The sequence below is a fragment of the Pipistrellus hanaki genome (assembly GCF_964339955.1).
Source record: "Pipistrellus hanaki genome assembly, chromosome: 8".
NCBI lineage: Eukaryota > Metazoa > Chordata > Mammalia > Chiroptera > Vespertilionidae > Pipistrellus > Pipistrellus hanaki.
In genome coordinates this window covers 4,197,641-4,215,454 of record NC_140510.1, presented here as the reverse complement: position 1 = coordinate 4,215,454, position 17,814 = coordinate 4,197,641, and the positions used below count along the sequence as shown (strand labels likewise).

Sequence of the window (17,814 nt, the reverse complement as noted above, 5' to 3'; positions counted from 1 at the left end):
ACAGTGCACACGTGGGGAGAGGACAGAGCCGGAGAGGAGGGCGGCTGAGTGCCTGGTTGGCATTCCCTAGTGGGAAGGAGATAAAAGCTCTGGACTGTGCTGAACCCCAGATCCAACTGCATTGAACCCCAGTTCTGGGCCAGACCCTGAGGACCCAGGCTCACAGAGAGGGAGCCTGGGCTGTTAGGCAGAATCTCAGGGGAACAGCAAAAGGCAGAGCCCCCAGAGGCGCGCACATTACGCGCAGAGGACGGACTGTTGACTATGCCACTGGATTGCCCTAGAGCACATGTGTCAAACACAAGGCCCGCGGGCCAAATCCAGCCTGCCAGGCCTTGCAATGTGGCCCGCACCGCGCTGTCATCACTGCACTCCGCTGTCAGTTTATGACATTGTCAGTTTATGACTGTTCAGTAAACCATTCGGCCTGCGATTTAGGCTGGATTTTAGATTTTGGCCCCTTCTCTGATTGAGTTCGACACCCCTACCCTAGAGGGAAGGAGACAAAAGCTCCGGACTGTGCTGAGCCCCAGTTCCAACTGCACTGAATCCCAGTTCTAGACCAGACCCTGGGGACCCAAGTTCATACAGAGGGAATCTGAGCTGTAAGGTGGAAACTCAGGGGAGTGGCGAAAAACAGAGCCCCAGAGTCATGCATGTTGTGCGCAGAGGATGGACTGTTGACTGTGCCACTAGATTGCCCTAGGGAAGGAGACAAAAGCTCCGGACTGCACTGAACCCCACTTCCAACTGCACTGAACCCCAGTTCTGGGCTCATTGGGGGAGAGACTAGACTGTCTGGTAGTGGGCGAAACTCGAGGTCACCTTTCTCTCAGAGGTGCTTGCAGCGAGTACCAAAGGACACTGAGGAACACTGAGGAACCTCATAGGGCGGGGCTTACAGGAAGCCAAGGTTGTAGGCTCCACCTTGAAACTCCGCCCCATCCAAGCTGAGCACAGAGGCTTTTGAATAAGGCTATCTCCCAGCATAGACATAGCTGATCCTCACACCAAGAATGTCTACCTCAAATAACTGGGAGGCTGACCCACTGAACCATACACAAAGCCACCCTACCAATTCAGGGAAGCAGCAAAAATGCCGAGACAAGGAAACAGATCACAAACGAAAGAAATGGAGGACAAAAAGAGACTGGATATAGAGTTCAAAACCACACTTATAAGGTTTTTCAAGAATTTCCTAGAAAAGGCTGATAAAATAAATGAGACCTATGAGGATATGAAAAGGGATCAACTAGAAATAAAGAATACATTGTCTGAAATAAAAAATATTATACAGAGTCCTAAAAACAGAATGGAAAATCGCAAGAATCAAGTCAAAGATTTGGAACACAAAGACCCAGAGGACACTCCTCCACAGAAACAAGAAGACAAAAGAATCCAGAAAGTTGAAGATGGTGTAAGAAACCTCTGGGACAACTTTAAGCGAACCAACATCAGAATTATGGGGGTGCCAGAAGAAGAGAGAGAGCAAGATACTGAAAACTTATTTGAAGAAATAATGACTGAAAACTTCCCCTACCTGGTGAAAGAAACAGACTTACAAGTCCAGGAAGCACAGAGAACCCCAATCAAAAAGAATCCAAAGAGGAGCACACCAAGACACACCATAATTAAAATGGCAAGAGCAAAAGACAAAGAGAGAATCTTAAAAGTAGCAAGAGAAAAACTGTTAGTTACTTACAAGGGAGCACCCATACGATTGTCAGCTGATTTCTCAACAGGAACTATACAGGCCAGACTGGAGTGGCAAGAAATATTCAAAGTGATGAATAGCAAGAACCTACAACCAAAATTACTCTACCCAGCAAGGCTGTCATTCAGAATAGAAGGTCAGATAAAGAGCCTTGCAGATAAGAAAAAGCTAAAGGAGTTCATCACCACCAAACCAGTATTATGTAAAATGCTAAAAGGTATTCTTTAAGAAGAGGAAGAAGAAGAAAAAGGTAAATATAAAAATTATGAACAACAAATACGAAACTATCAACAAGTGAATCTAAAAATCAAGTGAATAAAAAATCTGATGAAGAGAGTAAACTGGTGAATATAATAGAATCAGGGGCATAGAAAGGGAGTGAACTGACAATTCTTGGGGGGAAATGGGTGTGGGGGTGCGGGAAGACATTGGATAAAAATCGCACACCTATGGATGAGAAAAGGGGGTGGGGGGTATGGGCAGAGGGTAGGGTGGGAACTGGTTAAAGGGAGCTATGGAGGGAATAATCGGAACAATAAAGAGTTATTAAAAAAATAAAAAACAGACAAAACCCCCAAAAAACCTTACAAACAAACCACACACACACACACACACACACACACACACACACACACAAAGGAAGAAAGGCTATCAGACACAAATACACAAGAACGTAACTCTGTTTATATCAATTTGCTTGTGGTAAAATTGGTTACATTGTAAGTTGTTTTGCTTAAAGTCACAGAACTTGTCCATACTATTAAATGACTCAGCAGACTAATAAGGAAGAATTCACCCGGCCAGTGTGTCTAAATGGTTGAGCATTGACCTATGAACCAGGAAGTCATGGTTCTGTTCCCAGTCAGGGCTCATGGCTGGCTTGCAGGCTCAATTCCCAGTGGGAGACTGTGCAGGAGGCAGCCAATCAATGATTCTCTCTCATCATTGATGTTTCTATCTCTCTCTCTCCCCCTTCTCCCTTCCTCTCTGAAATCAATAAAAATATTTTAATAAAAGAAAAGAAAGAATTCCATCATACAATCTGTTTCTGTTTACTTACTCAGTGCTTGAAATTATATTCCCAATTTCTTTGTGTAGCTAATTTTATACATTACAACTTATCAACTAGCCAGACCCTTTGTTTCTCTATGAGACTTTTTTTCTAATAATAAAAAAATTAACTTTTGTATTATAGAACAAGCCTAATCTCCTTACATTATTTTCATTACCTATCAATTATGAACCATATTGGTACATCTTGTTCCTATCTTTAATATTCTTTTTTATTATATTTTAAGCACTACAAGACATTTTAATGAAATGGTGAAGATTGTTTTGCCAACTTTTCATTTGAGGGGAAACCTGAATACTTACTTTTACTATGCATTTAATTATAATTGGAATTATTTACTTCTCCATGATATTGTTGCTTTGAGGGAAAACACTGGTTTAAATTACAGTACTAAAATATTAAGGAGAGTGATTTTGCACTTCTTCGTTTGCAAATGTGAGATGTGGACATTCTGGAGCGAGTGCCTGAGCAGAGCCTGGACTGCTGCCTGTAGTTCTGATGGGTTCCTTGCATGTTCTAAGGCCACCTGTTACAAATTTTACAATTCCCTGCTTGTCTAAATTATATTAAATAAATCACCCAATATTTTCCTGCTTCATAAATTCAATTTAGGCTTATTTATGAAATCCATTTCCTTCTTGCTTATTATTGATAAACCAGTTGTGTGTTAATATTAAGCCCTTTTGGAAAGGAAACTAAAAATTGAGTTTAAAAACGCAATGAACAGAAACTAAGTTTGAAAAAAGTAAATTATTTTCCTGATTTTACATAGTGAAACATGAAAACAGTCCATAAAAAGGTTTTCCAAATGGAAATAATCTTAAAAATCCATTTACTTTCTTTTTGCACCCCCTCTTTTAATCCTCATCTAAGGTTATATTTTTATTGAATTTCAGAGAGAGAGGAAGTGGGGGAGAGAGAAACCTTGATGTGAGAGAGAAACATCTGTTGCTTCCTATATGTGTCCTGATCAGGGATCAAACCAACAATCGAACCCCCAACCTTTTGGTGTACAGGACAGGATGACACTCCAACCAACTGAGCCAACCAGCCAGGACAGAATATCCACTTACCGTATTTTCCATATAAGACGACTTTTGAAACGAAAAAAAAGTCAACCAAAAATCGGGGGCAAAAGACCAAAATTGCACAAAAATTACCTGCAGATCTTGACGGCAAAGTAAGTCTTTTCTTTGAAGTGGGGGGTAGTCTTATACAGCGAATATAGACCTAAACCTATGTTTTAACTGTAAAATTAGGGGGCTGTCTTATACGCCAGAAAATATGGTACTTTATTTCAATGCATACCCCACATTTACCCCCCACGGCAAAGCATACAGACAGTCACCTGACACATTTGACATAAACAGGAGCCCAACTACCAAATACAATCATTGGCTTCAAGTCACTGATTGTTTTGAGTCTGGCAAGCTAGAAGTTTATAGAATAACTAGTAGCCCTGTGCATGAATACGTGCACCAGTAGCTCGCTGCTGCCCTCCAGTAGCTCTCTGCCTGCTGCCCCACCCTTCTGTAGCTTCCCCTGCCCCTCCTAAGCTTGCTGTCCTGCCTCCTCCTGCAGCTCAGCTCTTGGCTGCACACTTGTAGCTCAGTGCCCCACCCTCCTGCTGATCTGTGATCTGGTTGTTACGTGGTTGGTTGTTACACAACAAGGTGTAACGACCATTATTTGCATATTACATCTCTATTATATAGAACTAGAGGCCTGGTGCACAAAATTCGTGCATGGGGTCAGGGCGGGGGGTTATCCCTCAGCCCAGCCTGCACCCTCTCCAATCTGGAACCCCTCAAGGGACATCCAACTGCCCAGTGGGATCGGGCCTAAATGGGCAGTCAGACATCCCTCTCACAATCCAGGACTGTTGGCTCCCAACTGCTCACCTGCCTGCCTTCCCGATTGCCCCAACTGCTTCTGCCTGCCAGCCTGATCACCTCCTAACCTCCCATGCCAGCCTGATTGATGTCTAACTACTCCCCTGTTTGCTCCCAACTTCCCTCCTCTGCCAGCCTGGACACCCCTAACTGCCCTCTACTGCAGGGTTGATTGCCTTCAACTGGCCTCCCTTGCAGGCCTGGTCCCTCTCAACTGCCCTCTCTTGCAGGCCTGGTCCCTCCCAACTGCTATCCCCTACTTGTCTGATCATCCACAACTGCCCTCCCTTGCTGACCTGGTACCTCCCAACAGCCCTTCCCTGCTGGCCATCTTGTGTCCACATGGGGGCAGGATCTTTGATCACATGGGGACAGCCATCTTGTGTGTTGGGAGTGATGGTCAATCTGCATATTACTCTTTCATTAGATAGGATAGAGGCCTGGTGCACGGGTGGGGGCCAGCTGGTTTGCCCTGATGTGTGTCCTGGATCAAGGTGGGGGTTCCCTTGGGGCATGAAGCAGCCTGAGCGAGAGGCCTGTGGTGGTTTGCAGGCCAGCCATGCCCACAGCAACCCAAGAGGAGGCCCTGGTATCTGGAATTTATTTACTTTCTACAATTGAAACTTTATAGCCTGGAGCAGAGCCAAGCCTCCTGCTCGCTCTGGTGACAGCAGCTCCTGTTTGGATTTGTTTACCTTCTATAATTGAAACTTTGTATCCTTGAGTGGAGGCTTAGGCCGGCAAGGGCAGGCAGAAAACTTGGCTTCCTTCATTGCCAGGGAAACGCCTCCCTTTTGCTCTCTGTGGCTGTAGCCATCTTGGTTGGGTTTATTTGCATACTCTTTCTGATTGGCTGGTGGGTGTGGCTGGAGGGTATGGCATTTGGAGCAGAGTGATGGTTAATTTGCATATTACTCTTTTATTAGGTAGGCTGGTCCTTTTGGAAAAAATTTTATATTACACTAGAAAAATATATATATAGACCTGGAATAACAAGAGTATAAATGAGTTTTTGCTTATCACAGGCCAAGAAAACTAACATTTCTTGTAAGCTCTTTCCTAGTGCACTGAGTTGGTCATGATGTAACTTAGGGGTGTCGAACTCAATCAGAGAAGGGGCCAAAATCTAAAATCCAGCCTAAATCGCGGGCCGAATGGTTTACTTAACAGTCATAAACTGACAATGTCATAAACTGATAGCGGAGTGCAGTGATGACAGCGCGGTGCGGGCCACATTGCAAGGCCTGGCCGGCTGGATTTGGCCTGCGGGCCTTGTGTTTGACACATGTGATGTAACTTATGACGTGGTTAATTCACAGAATCACAGGTTCTCACAGAATCTGGGCTGCAAGAAAATTTTTAAAAGCATAATATCATCCTAATGCCTCCTCTACCACATCCCACCCAGAGATAATGGCAGAACCACTCCCAAAAATCCTTCAGAAGCATGGGGCGAGGGAGGGTATCTCCCTGTCAATGGGGAAGTTTTTCAATTTTTAGAACATGAAAGAGGATTCCTAAAACAACAGTCAGTTAGCTTGTTGTCAGTCCTCAAGAAGACCCTACAAAAATTTATATATAAACAAAATTGCAGAACTCAGGAAAAAAACAGTAATTCTAGGAACAAAAAATAGGTACATTATGAAAAAGTAATGCCAGCTAACATTTTTCTTTTTCTTTTTCTTTTTTTTTAAAAATATATTTTATTGATTTTTTTACAGAGAGAAAGAGAGAGGGATAGAGAGTTAGAAACATCGATGAGAGAGAATCATCGATCAGCTGCCTCTTGCACATCCCCCATTGGGAATGTGCCCGCAACCAAGGTACATGCCCTTGACCGGAATCGAACCTGGGACCTTTCAGTCCGCAGGCTGACGCTCTATCCACTGAGCCAAACCAGTTTCGGCTAACATTTTTCTTGATAGACCTACTTGCCTTGTAGATCAAGACAATACTGTAGTTTTAATGTACTTGACATCTAAAAATTTTCTATGAAACAATTTTAGAACAAACAAAAACAAAGATGCATCAGGGTTCCCCTAGAATCATACCACGAGATAAAGATTCAAGTTAGGTAAGACTGTTTTGCTTTAAATCAATTCATTCATATTTTCAAATGTTTTTATTTGCAGAATGTTTCACATGTTTTCTAAAATTAATTTTTACGAAGCTTCCTATAGGAAGCCTGTCGAGAGTACACCAGATGTTCAAGGCCACTTTGAGTGTGGGTGTTCAAAGCTAACTTACTATAAGCAGGTGCAAGAGCAGGGACGCAGAAAGCTATACACTGTGCAGGCATGCCTGTCTGTAGCCCAGATAATATGGTCACTATATTTGGCATGAAGCCTCTTTTGTTTGAGTTTAAGCTGTATATAAGTTGCTTCTGAGCAGCCCGTACGGGGCTCATTATAGAGAAGATGGGTTACTGACCAGCAGTGTGCGGCTGCTTGGTCAGGCTACTTTGTTAGCAGTGGCTCCCATGTTTGCTACTATATTAGCAAGGGCTACTGGGTCTACAATAAAGTCTCTTCTATACCTATGACTGCTTGCTCTTATCTTCTCCATCTGATACCTGGCATCCAAGGAGGTCCAGTCCCTGGCATAGGGACTCAGACACAGCATTTCCCGTCACTCCATCCCACTGGGACTTCTGTCCCTGGAGCACAGAAGTCTTTTCCAGGTGAGGGCCTCCCAGTGCTCAAAGCTGCTTTCTCTACAAAGAATGTTCTTCAGTCTTTTCCTACTTCAATTTTCAGTAATTAAACATTAGCTCCTCAGTCAGTTCTTCCTTAGTACTACCTAAATAGAATACCTACTGCCCTTACCTTTATTCTTTATCACAATATTTTATGCATTCCCTTCAAAGAACTTAATATATTTAAACAGTTTGTTTATTAACTGTCTGCTTCTACTACTATCCTATCTAATAAAGACAGAATATGCAAATTGACCGTAACTTTGCAAAAAAAAAAAAAAAAGATGTTGGCGCCCAGAGCCAATAAGGAGGGAATATGCAAATTGATGCGACAAGGTGAGAGGCAGAAGGCGGCTCTGGGCAGGAGTGAAGGTGGAAAGGTGGCTGAGGGCCGGAGTGAAGGCAGTGCCAGCAGCCAAGGGAAGGAAGGCCTATTCTTGCATGGATCTTTGTGCATCTGGCCTCTAGTAAGTCTATAAATTCCATAAGGGGCTATAATTCCTAACTCATAGCATTATGCCTGGCAAATTCAACAAGTATTTTCTGAGGGGTAAACAAACAAACCAAAGTACAAATTAACCAGTTAACTACATGGTCCCTGAAAATGTTAAGGTCTCAAGATCCTGAGAATATCTTCATAGAATCTGAAAGAAAGCTCAGAGATCATCAAATCTAACCCAGATTTTATGGCAGTTTCAAAGGGGGATCCCCCAGAACACAAAGCTCCTCAGGGCCACAGCAAGCCCTTAAGATCACGTACCAACTCCAAAATATAAACATGATCTAATTATGTCTTAACCACCATGAAAATAATCCTGTGAGTTTTAACTAAACTCACTACCAAAGCTCTACTGTCTCTTTAGTAAGTATAGAGTATGAGAAAAGATAATTTATCAATAAAGCACACAGAGTAAAAATAAAATATAAATAAGCAGCAAATGTTTAAATAACATATATCTTCCTTTAATATAATAGATTATCATTCAATTATCTTCACAGTAGTACCTTTTAATATTTTGACAATGGAAAAATCCATTTTAATTAAATTTACAAATTTGTGCTCTATCATTCCTCTAACATACCATATCTGCATCAGTCCCTGAATGAAAACACAACAGTCCTAAATCAGTCTCTGAAATGAATACACTACTTTCCAAAACAAGAACGACTTGCAGTTAAACTTCCCATTACCTCGTTATTGGTGTAATGGAGCTCCATGGGCTGTCCGAAGGCAGTTTTAGCTTTCGACCTCAGATGCTCCAGTCTAACTGGTCTGGGGAACTGAAGGATCCTGTGTGAACAGAATTTTAAAACATTTCATTTTCTTAGGAATAGCTGGCATGCCTCAACTGTTATCTTTTGGGTAAATTAAAATTAAGTAAAGATATAAACACCCACTGTACCTGAGCACCACAATGGCTTGTTTTTTATCAAGTGCACTAATTCTCAACACAAAGTCCAAAAACGCTGCGTCTGTTACATTCTAATACAGATTATAAAAGGGAATCCTCGCAAAGCGCTGCAGTGTGTAATCTGCACTGAAACTGTTGTATGAGTATTGAAGGGAAATGTACAATGTTTGCTGAAGAAAATAATTGACTATGTCATATCCATATCATGTAATGGACTAAAACTGTTAAAAAGAATAAAGTCATTCTTTAGGGGTTCAAATTTTGATTTTCCGTATGCTTATGAACTCAATATTTAAATATAAATATTTTTAAAGAATTAAAAAAAGTAATTCTAGTATGTCTTCCTTTATTACAACGGATTGACCTATGCTACTCCCGGGAACACGCACCTAAGCCTGGAACTACTCTACCAGCCTGTAAACTCTGCAAAGGAGGGACCACCTGCTCCACTGACTGTCCCCTCAGGGCCTAGCAGATAGTAAACACTCAATAAATAGTGCTCCACGAATGAAAAAAAAACCCGAAATATTCATAAAAGAATTGTAAATAGAAAAAGTAGAATAGACTAATATAGTATAGCTAGCATACCGCATTTTTTAAAACCATATATCTTTGTAAAACATTTTACATCTCAGGTTATATGATTTATGAGCCTTTTTAAAGTCCTTAAAATGGCCAAAACCGGTGTGGCTCAGTAGAGCATTGGCCTGCGGACTGAAAGGTCCCGGGTTCGATTCTGGTCAAGAGCATGTACCTTGGTTGCAGGCACATCCCCAGTAGGGGGTGTGCAAGAGGCAGCTGATGGATGTTTCTCTCTCATCAATGTTTCTAGTTCTCTATCCCTCTCTCTTCCTCTCTGTAAAAAATCAATAAAATATATTTTAAAAAAAATAACAATCTTCCTTTAAAGTCCTTAAAATGGATAGATCTTTCATTCAATTAATGAGGCACGAATAACAAACATGGAATCGATACTCTCCAACTGTAAATAGTCTTGTTAATAATTCTGTTGTTAACCATCACCACCCACCTCTACTACTGTATGGAGACACAGATCCAGAAGACTAGACTTCCCTCTCCTAAATAATTCACAGCCACCATTCCAACTCATTTCCCTCGGTGTTACTAATTAAGTACATGTTGGATGTTGAGAATAATAAAAACTGTGGATGTTGCCCAGCCAGTGTGGTTCAGTGGTTGAGTGTCAACCTATGAACCAAAAGGTCATGGTTCAATTCCCAGTCAGGGCACAAGATCGGGTTGTGAGCTTGATCCCCAGTGTGAGGTGTGCAGGAGGCAGGCGATCAATGGTATTCTCTCATCACTGATGTTTCTCTCTCTCTCTCTCTTTTTCTCTGAAATCAATAAAAAAAATATTTTTTTAAAAATTGTGAATGTTAAGTCCACATACATAATTCTGTAGAGTATAATATGATAAGGAGATTTATAAGGAGAAAATATGATTAGTAAAAATAAAAGAAAATGGCAATATTCAAAGATTGCATTATGTAATGATCTTATTTACTTCCTAATATTGCTAAGTAAAAACTTTATCTTTCTAATATTTAGCCTGAATTTTGACAGTTTCTATCTTAAGTTTAAATACATGTTACACGTTACCAAGGACTATTCCATTCTCAATTTATAAGCCAAGAGCCTTCCTTAAAATATAGAAGAACCTCCAATGGCTTTAACTAGAACACGCATTTAATTAAATTGATAATCTGAAATGTAATGTTTCTTTCCTTACCTTTTTTCTCCTCTATGTTCAAATTTGACTCGAACATCATTCTGTAAAGAAATGATAAGTTATTTTTCAGAAATCAAAATTTCTTTTTTCTTCTTAGTCACGCATTTAAAACAGAGCAGAGGGGTCCTAGCTGGCTTGGCTCAGTGGATAGAGGGTCGGCCTGTAGACTAAAGGGCCACAGGTTCGATTCTGGTCAAGGACATGTACCTCGTTTGAAGGCTCAATCCCCAGGATGATGTTCCTCTCTCATAAATGTTTCTATCTCTCTATCCCACTCCCTTCCTCTACTCTCTAAAAATCAATAATAATAATGATAATGATGATAATAATTAAAAAAATCACAGAGCTGATGGGGAAGGTTTCATTTCAGTATCAACTCCAATAAATTGATAGGGTCTGCCAAAGAGCCAGATTGAGAATTATGTTGCAGAATTTGGGGTCAAGAGGAAAGATCAACAGGATCTGTTAATGATGGCATCATGGGCATGAAACATTTGCTAATCCTGTTAGGGGGAAATTTAGCATATTGTATTTCTACTTTTTAGGGCAACATCCCAAACAAATTTTATCTATAAGAATCAAAATGGTCCTGGCTGGTGTTGCTAAATGGTTAGAGCCTTGGCCCCAGCACCGAAGGGTTTCAGATTCGATTCCTAGTCAAGAGCACACAGCTGGGTTGTGGGTTCAATCCCCAACCCCTGGTCAAGGAGCATGCGAAAGGCAACCGGGGATGTGTCTTTCTCCTCCCTCTCTCTCTCTCTCCCTCCCCCCCTCTCTTTCTCTCTTCCCTCTCTCTCTTCTTCTCCCTTTTCATTCCTCCCTCCCTCTCTTCCACTCTCTGAAAAGCAATGAAAAAAATATCCTCTGTTGAGGATTAACTAAGAATCAAAATTATCCTCATTTGTAAATATACAGGATAGGTGACTTTAAATTAAAAAATTGCTTAAGTGCTTTAAGAATGGATGAAACAACTTTAGAGAGCATTTACTGGATTAAATGTAATTCTACCATTTTTAAAAACATACTTATAAAAAATGTTTAACAAAATATTTGATTTGAAAGTATAAAAGTTAAATACTTTAAGCAAAACCTCTATAAGATCAAGATATTCAAGAAAAAATAATTCGTAGAACAATATAAATTTATTAAAATATTACTGAAACAAATACCTGTTTTTTTGGTGATAAAGATTTTGTTTTTCTGGTTTCTTGTAAGGATAATGCTGGTCGACTGGCCTTATGAAGAACAGCCAAATCTTGCATGATTGAGTTCAAAGCTTGCTGATCATCTAGGTATTTTCAAAATAACACACTCAGACTTATAATTTCAATATGTATTTACTATTGACATTAAACACAAAATTTATAATAAAATTTAATGCAAAAATCTAGAACATTTTCAATGCTTATGCTTGTTATTTTGGTGAAATAAAATTTTTGTTAGAAAACTGAAGGCCATCAATGTTAAAATAGCACTAGACACAAGCACTAGCATCATACTGAGTGTCCACACAGGAGACTTTTACAGGCAAAATAAAGTCATTCTGCTTCTTCCAATGATGTACACCCTAGAATATAGGTCGGAACAGCCCTGTTATGACAAGTTCTTTTCTATGACACCTAAACAAAACAGCACATCTAAAATCTTAAAACAAGTGAGGGGGAATAACTTTCTATAAATATCATCATTACTTAGCATTTATGTTCAAAGTACAGAATTCCTTTTAGAGTTTTTCTCTTTCATCAGACTTCAAGTCAGAAACAATAAAAGCTTTGCCTACTGATTTTATGAAGTGTTTTCTTGAACTTCTCCATAAGAATCAATAAGACTACGAACATTTAAAGATTCTTTAATGATCTCAGCCAGGAACAATTCAAAAGGTAACAATACAAGAAAAATCCATTCCTAAGGGAAAAAACACTAAACCTATAAAACTGAAAGAATCATAAACTATAAATTTTTAATTTTTTTCCCAATAGATCAAAGATTTATTCATATAACTATGAGCATGAGCCTCCTACTAATGCCAATTATACACTCTCTGGAAAACTTCAGGGACAACGTAATTGATTTTCACTAGTAAATCAATACCACTAATAATAATCAACAATCGGTTAAAAAAAAAAAGGAATTCAGAGACTTTACAGCTTACATTTTAAAATGTAACCATTTTGACCCAACCAGTGTGGCTCAGTGGCTGAGTGTTGACCTGTGAATCAGGAAGTCACAAATGAATTCCTGGTCAGGGCACATGCCTGGGTTTCAGGCTCAATCACTATTAGAGAGTGCTCAAGAGGCAGCCAATCTATAATTCTTTCTCATCATTGATGTTTCTATCTCTCCCTCCTCTCCCTTTCTTTCTGGAATCAATACAAATATATTTTTTTTAAAGTAACCATTTTGGTGAGTAATAATTTATGTTCCAAAATAGTAATAATTAAAGCATGCTTTATCTTGTAATGAAAATCATTTAAATGGATGTGGCAATTCAATGGCTTCATCGTCTTTCAAACACACAAATACCTGACTTCTCCAGTGTATTAATTTTTATAACACTCAACATATTATTTTGTAGTGAAAATATTTGCACATCAAAATGAAAATAATAGCTCCAAGGTGTTATTAATAAACTAGAGGCCCGGTGCATGAAATTCATGCACGGGGTGGGGGTGGGGGTCCCTTAGCCCAGTCTGCACCCTCTCCAATCTGGCACCTATCCGGGGATTTTCGAGCTGGACATCTCTCTCACAATCCAGGACTGCTGGCTCCCAACTGCTCACCTGTCTGCCTTCCTGATTGCCCCTAACCACTTCTGCCTGCCAGCCTGGTCACCCCTAACTGTCCTCCCCTGTAGGGTTGATAACCTCCAACTGCCCTCCCCTGCAGATCTGGTCCCTCTCAACTGCCCTGCCCTGCTGGCCATCTTGTGGTGGCCATCTTGTGTCCACATGGGGGCAGAATCCTTGACCACATGAGGGCAGCCATCTTGTGTGTTGGAGTGATGGTCAATATGCATATTTTTCTTTTATTAGATAGGATAGAGGCCTGGTGCACGAATGGGGCCAGCTGTTTTGCCCTGGAATGTGTCCTGGATCAAGGTGGGGGTTCCCTTGGGGTGTGGGGTGGCCTGGGCTAAGGGCCTGTGGTGGTTTGCAGGCCAGCCATGCCCCTGGTGACCCAAGCGGAGGCCCTGGTATCTGGAATTTATTTACCTTCTACAATTGAAACTTTGTAGCCTAGAGCGGAGCCAAGCCTCCTGCTTGCTCCATGGCTGCCACCATTTCTGTTTGGATTTGTTTACCTTCTGTAATTGAAACTTTGTAGCCTGGAGTGTAGGCTTAGGATGGCCAGGGCTGCAGAAACTTGGCTTCCTCTAATGCCAGGGAAACCCAAGCCTCTCTCCTGTGCTCTGTGGCCGCAGCCTTCTTGGTTGCGGTTTACTTACATACTTGCTCTGATGAGCTGGTGGACGTGGCTGATGGGTGTAGCGGAGTTATGGTTAATTTGCATATTACCCTTTTATTAGGTAGTATTCCAGGTTTAGAGAAAATTTTATAAGTAACCTTCGTAAAATAAAATTTCATCCAAACGTTAGCTTAGCCCAAGAGTAACTGAGTCCATGGGCATATTATAATCACAACATGCGTACTGTCCATGGGTCCAAGCCATACTATGTCATTTATTAAAAAAAAATAAATTTTGCCGAAACTGGTTTGGCTCAGTGGTAGAGCATTGGTCTGCGGACTGAAAGGTCCCAGGTTCAATTCTGGTCAAGGGCATGTACATTGGTTGCGGGCACATCTCCGGTAGGGGGTGTGCAAGAGGCAGCTGGTCGATGTTTCTCTCTCATCAATGTTTCTAGCTCTCTATCTCTCTCCCTTCCTCCTCTCTGTAAAATATCAATAAAAATATATGTTTTTTAAAAAATAAATAAATAAATAAATAAATAAATCTTTCCTTAGAAAAAAATTAGCTGAGAATGATCTCAACTGAAATAAAATTATATGACATAACCTTCTTGAGAAAGGTAAGATCTGTAATTCTGTACTGGGTAAGGGGAATTCTAATATTTAAACATATCTATGTTTTAATTACTTTCTTCATTAGAAAAAACTTAAACAACTGAACTTAGGTATTTTTACATGTTTCATATCATAATACCAAAATAAACAAGTGGCTTAAATCTCTTACCACATTTAGATATACTAATTTCCTTGTTTTGTTTTTTTAAAAAGTACTGTTTTCTATCATACATGTATAAAAATAAATGTAAGTAACTTCTTAGAGAGATGACTTACTAATAAAGAGTAACTTAATTGAGTTCCTATTTTTTCTGGCTTTAAGAAGAATCACATGGTAGATAACTAGTAAATACCCAATAGGCAACTTACTTTGAGGAAGCTGACAAGATGTAAGCTAACAAATCCACAAAAGATCAAGCAAAGTGTGAGCAGAAATACACCAAGAACACTTTTCTAACAATTCTTAGTTAGACTTGTTTTACTCAAGAACCTCTGTGGTGGTCATAGGTACTAGACAGATAACAGGTGGTAAATGTCATAAAGATCATGAGTTGATCAACAGGTAATAAGGATGCCCAGAGGGCCCCATGGTCTGACCGACAGTTACACAGATGAAGTAGTGGGTTTCTGACACATGCTGAAAGGACATTTAGCTGAGTACAAGACCGGAATATATTTGGAAAATTATTTCAAGTAAAATATTTTATTAGACATGTTTAATTAGATCCCTTATATGCTTATTCATTATACTTAAAATAATTATAGGAGAATATCCTCAATAAAAAATTCAAAAATCTTTGAATCATGCTTTAAAATATTCATGTTTTTCTATGACTACTTTGGTATATGTTCTTAAGCAATGGCTGTTCTTTATTTTGTTGTTTTATATAGTTGTTTTATATAGTACAGTATTATTTGAGAAGGTAGAAATCAATTTGGTTAACACACAGCCCAGATTCAAGTATGAGCAACCAAAATGAAAAGTTAATAGCAGTTCAGTAAAAGGATATTCAATTTAAAGCTGACAAAACTGAAGAATTTGGACCACGTGATGGCATTGCACTCATGGTTACAAAGAGAAACCTCCATGTTGTTTGCCATAGTGATTACAAGTTTATCATGCATGCAGAAAAAAATTCTCCCCTATTTTAGCTTTCAATTATAGACAAAAAAAAAAAAAAAAAAATCTTTTAGTTTGAACTTACCCATCATGGCAACCAGCTCAACAATCTGAAAATTAGGGAAACGGCTCTCCCATCAGCATTCTTTATTGCTTTAGGGGGTAAAAACAAACATTAATAATAAGAAACAGAAGAGGCAGACACACATACACAAAAATATCAGTATAAAAACCACTAATAAGAAACATACAATATTAATACTTTATACATTTAGGTCCTTTATTTTTCCCAGATTCTCAATTAGTGAGAATGAACAAAAATATGATTTTTTTTTAAAATTAACTCAGTGTTTTTCAGACTCCTGGCTTTCTAAGCTAAAAACAAAAACCAGAATTTTTGAGAGTCAAAAATTATCTTAAAAAGATAATCTAATAAACTCAGATTCCTACAGGGCAATGGCAGGTATGAAGATGAGTAAGAAGGGTCATGCTAGAGACAAAAGAGAACCAAAGTGAGGCCATCAACAAACACAGTAAAGACCTACAGAAATTCTCTCTTGCATAAAAGAAAACATTGTCAAGATCAACTTTTTCAGAACTCTGAAATTAACCAAAGGCTTGAAGCAATCTAGAAGGCATTTAAGTATCTCAATAAAAAGAGAGAGACTGAGCTGGCTGGGTAGCTCAGCATGCTGGAGCATCGTTCCAATGCACCAAAGTTGAGGGTTTGGTCCCTGGTCAGGACACATACTAGAAACAACCAGTGAATACATAAATAAGTGGAACGACAAATCAATGTCTCTCGTTCTCTCTCTCTCTGAGCACAGGAGCCTGTGTGCGAGAGACCACCTTGTGGTGTTCTGACCTCCCTATTCCCATCTCCCTGCCCTCTACTCCCAGGCCACAGAAGCAAGGTAAACCAACAGCCCACGACAGCGGTAAGCCACAGGAGAGGACAGATTGGGCTGGAATGCTTTCAAAGACCGTTCTCCCACAACTGTCATTGTTGACCTCTAGTGGTTGGATGGTGAGCACCACTTGAAAGGCTGTCCTTGTTTAACCTGACTCAGAGAGCTTCCAATGCAAAAGCTTAGGTGCTTGTTAAAATCAATTAGGTAATTATTGCATTATTTTAACTGTCTGAGAAAGGGGAAAACAGTTGTGGGCAAACCAAAAGATAAGAAAAAAAAGTTCTTTAAAAGAAAAGCAGAGGAACAAATTGTCCATTTCAGAAAGCTTTGAGAAGCTCCAACAGGTTCCTGAGAGTCTAGAAGTCACACCAACGCCCAAGGCTGCTGCGCGCTGAAGAAAGGCCTCTGACCAAAGTGGACTTGTAGAGAATGCTGAAGGCCAGCTTCAATACACACAACAGAGAGCTTCTCAGAAAGGCTGGAAAACTTACTGGTTCCAGGCTTCTAAGGAACTAACTGAGCAGACTTCAGTCACCACACTCAGCAAAGAATATGGACTTAAAAAAATTAGTTCTTGCCCATCGGTGTGGCTCAGTGTTTGAGTGTCAACGTATGAACCAGGAGGTCATGGTTCACTTCAGGGACAGGCCCAGGTTGTGCGCTCGATCCCCAGTAGGGGGTGTGCAGGAGGCAACCGATCAACAATTCTCTCTCATCTTTGATGTTTCTATCTTTCTCTTCCTCTCCCTTCCTCTCTGAAATCAATACAAGTATTTCTGTAAAAATTAGTTCCTAAAAGTCACTAAATGAATAAATAAAAATAAGCAAACAAAAAAACTGAGAGGAAAGAGGATCTGATTTCCAGAGGTGGTACACTACAGTATTTTAAATAATCAGTGTTCATGAAAAAGTCATGAGACATATAAGGACAGCATGGTTCCGTATACACGAAAAAAAGAAATCAACAGAAAATGACCCTTAGGAAACCTAAGTTAGAGTCAGACTAACAAAGACATTAAATCAGCTATTTTAAATATGTTCAAAGAACTAAGGAAGCCATTTCTAAGGAGCTAAGAATGTCTGAGATTGATTTCTCATCAAACAGAATATCAACAAAGAAATAAAAATTATACAAGAGGAACCAGACCGAAATTTTGAAGCTGGAAAGTACACTAACTGAAACCATCAAGCATGCCAACAAATTGCATAATAGGAATCCCAGAAAG

General features: G+C 39.8%; 1 protein-coding gene and 1 long non-coding RNA gene across 2 annotated transcripts in view; one reads left to right on the top strand and one right to left on the bottom strand.

Moving 5' to 3' along the window:
* The window catches only part of LOC311626542, a 150,760-nt gene that overhangs the window by 93,214 nt on the left and 39,732 nt on the right, over positions 1 to 17,814 (top strand). The window lies entirely within an intron of this gene.
* MAP3K2 (mitogen-activated protein kinase kinase kinase 2) overlaps positions 1 to 17,814 on the bottom strand; it is an 89,975-nt gene that overhangs the window by 41,897 nt on the left and 30,264 nt on the right. The window contains exons 3-6 of the mRNA XM_084892010.1: positions 15,763 to 15,830; positions 11,705 to 11,823; positions 10,536 to 10,576; positions 8,565 to 8,664 (exon numbers count right to left, since the gene is read on the bottom strand). Of these exons, the coding sequence (XP_084748136.1) occupies positions 8,565 to 8,664; positions 10,536 to 10,576; positions 11,705 to 11,823; positions 15,763 to 15,769 (267 nt within the window). The 5' untranslated portion in view covers positions 15,770 to 15,830. The remainder of the gene's footprint in view (positions 1 to 8,564; positions 8,665 to 10,535; positions 10,577 to 11,704; positions 11,824 to 15,762; positions 15,831 to 17,814) is intronic.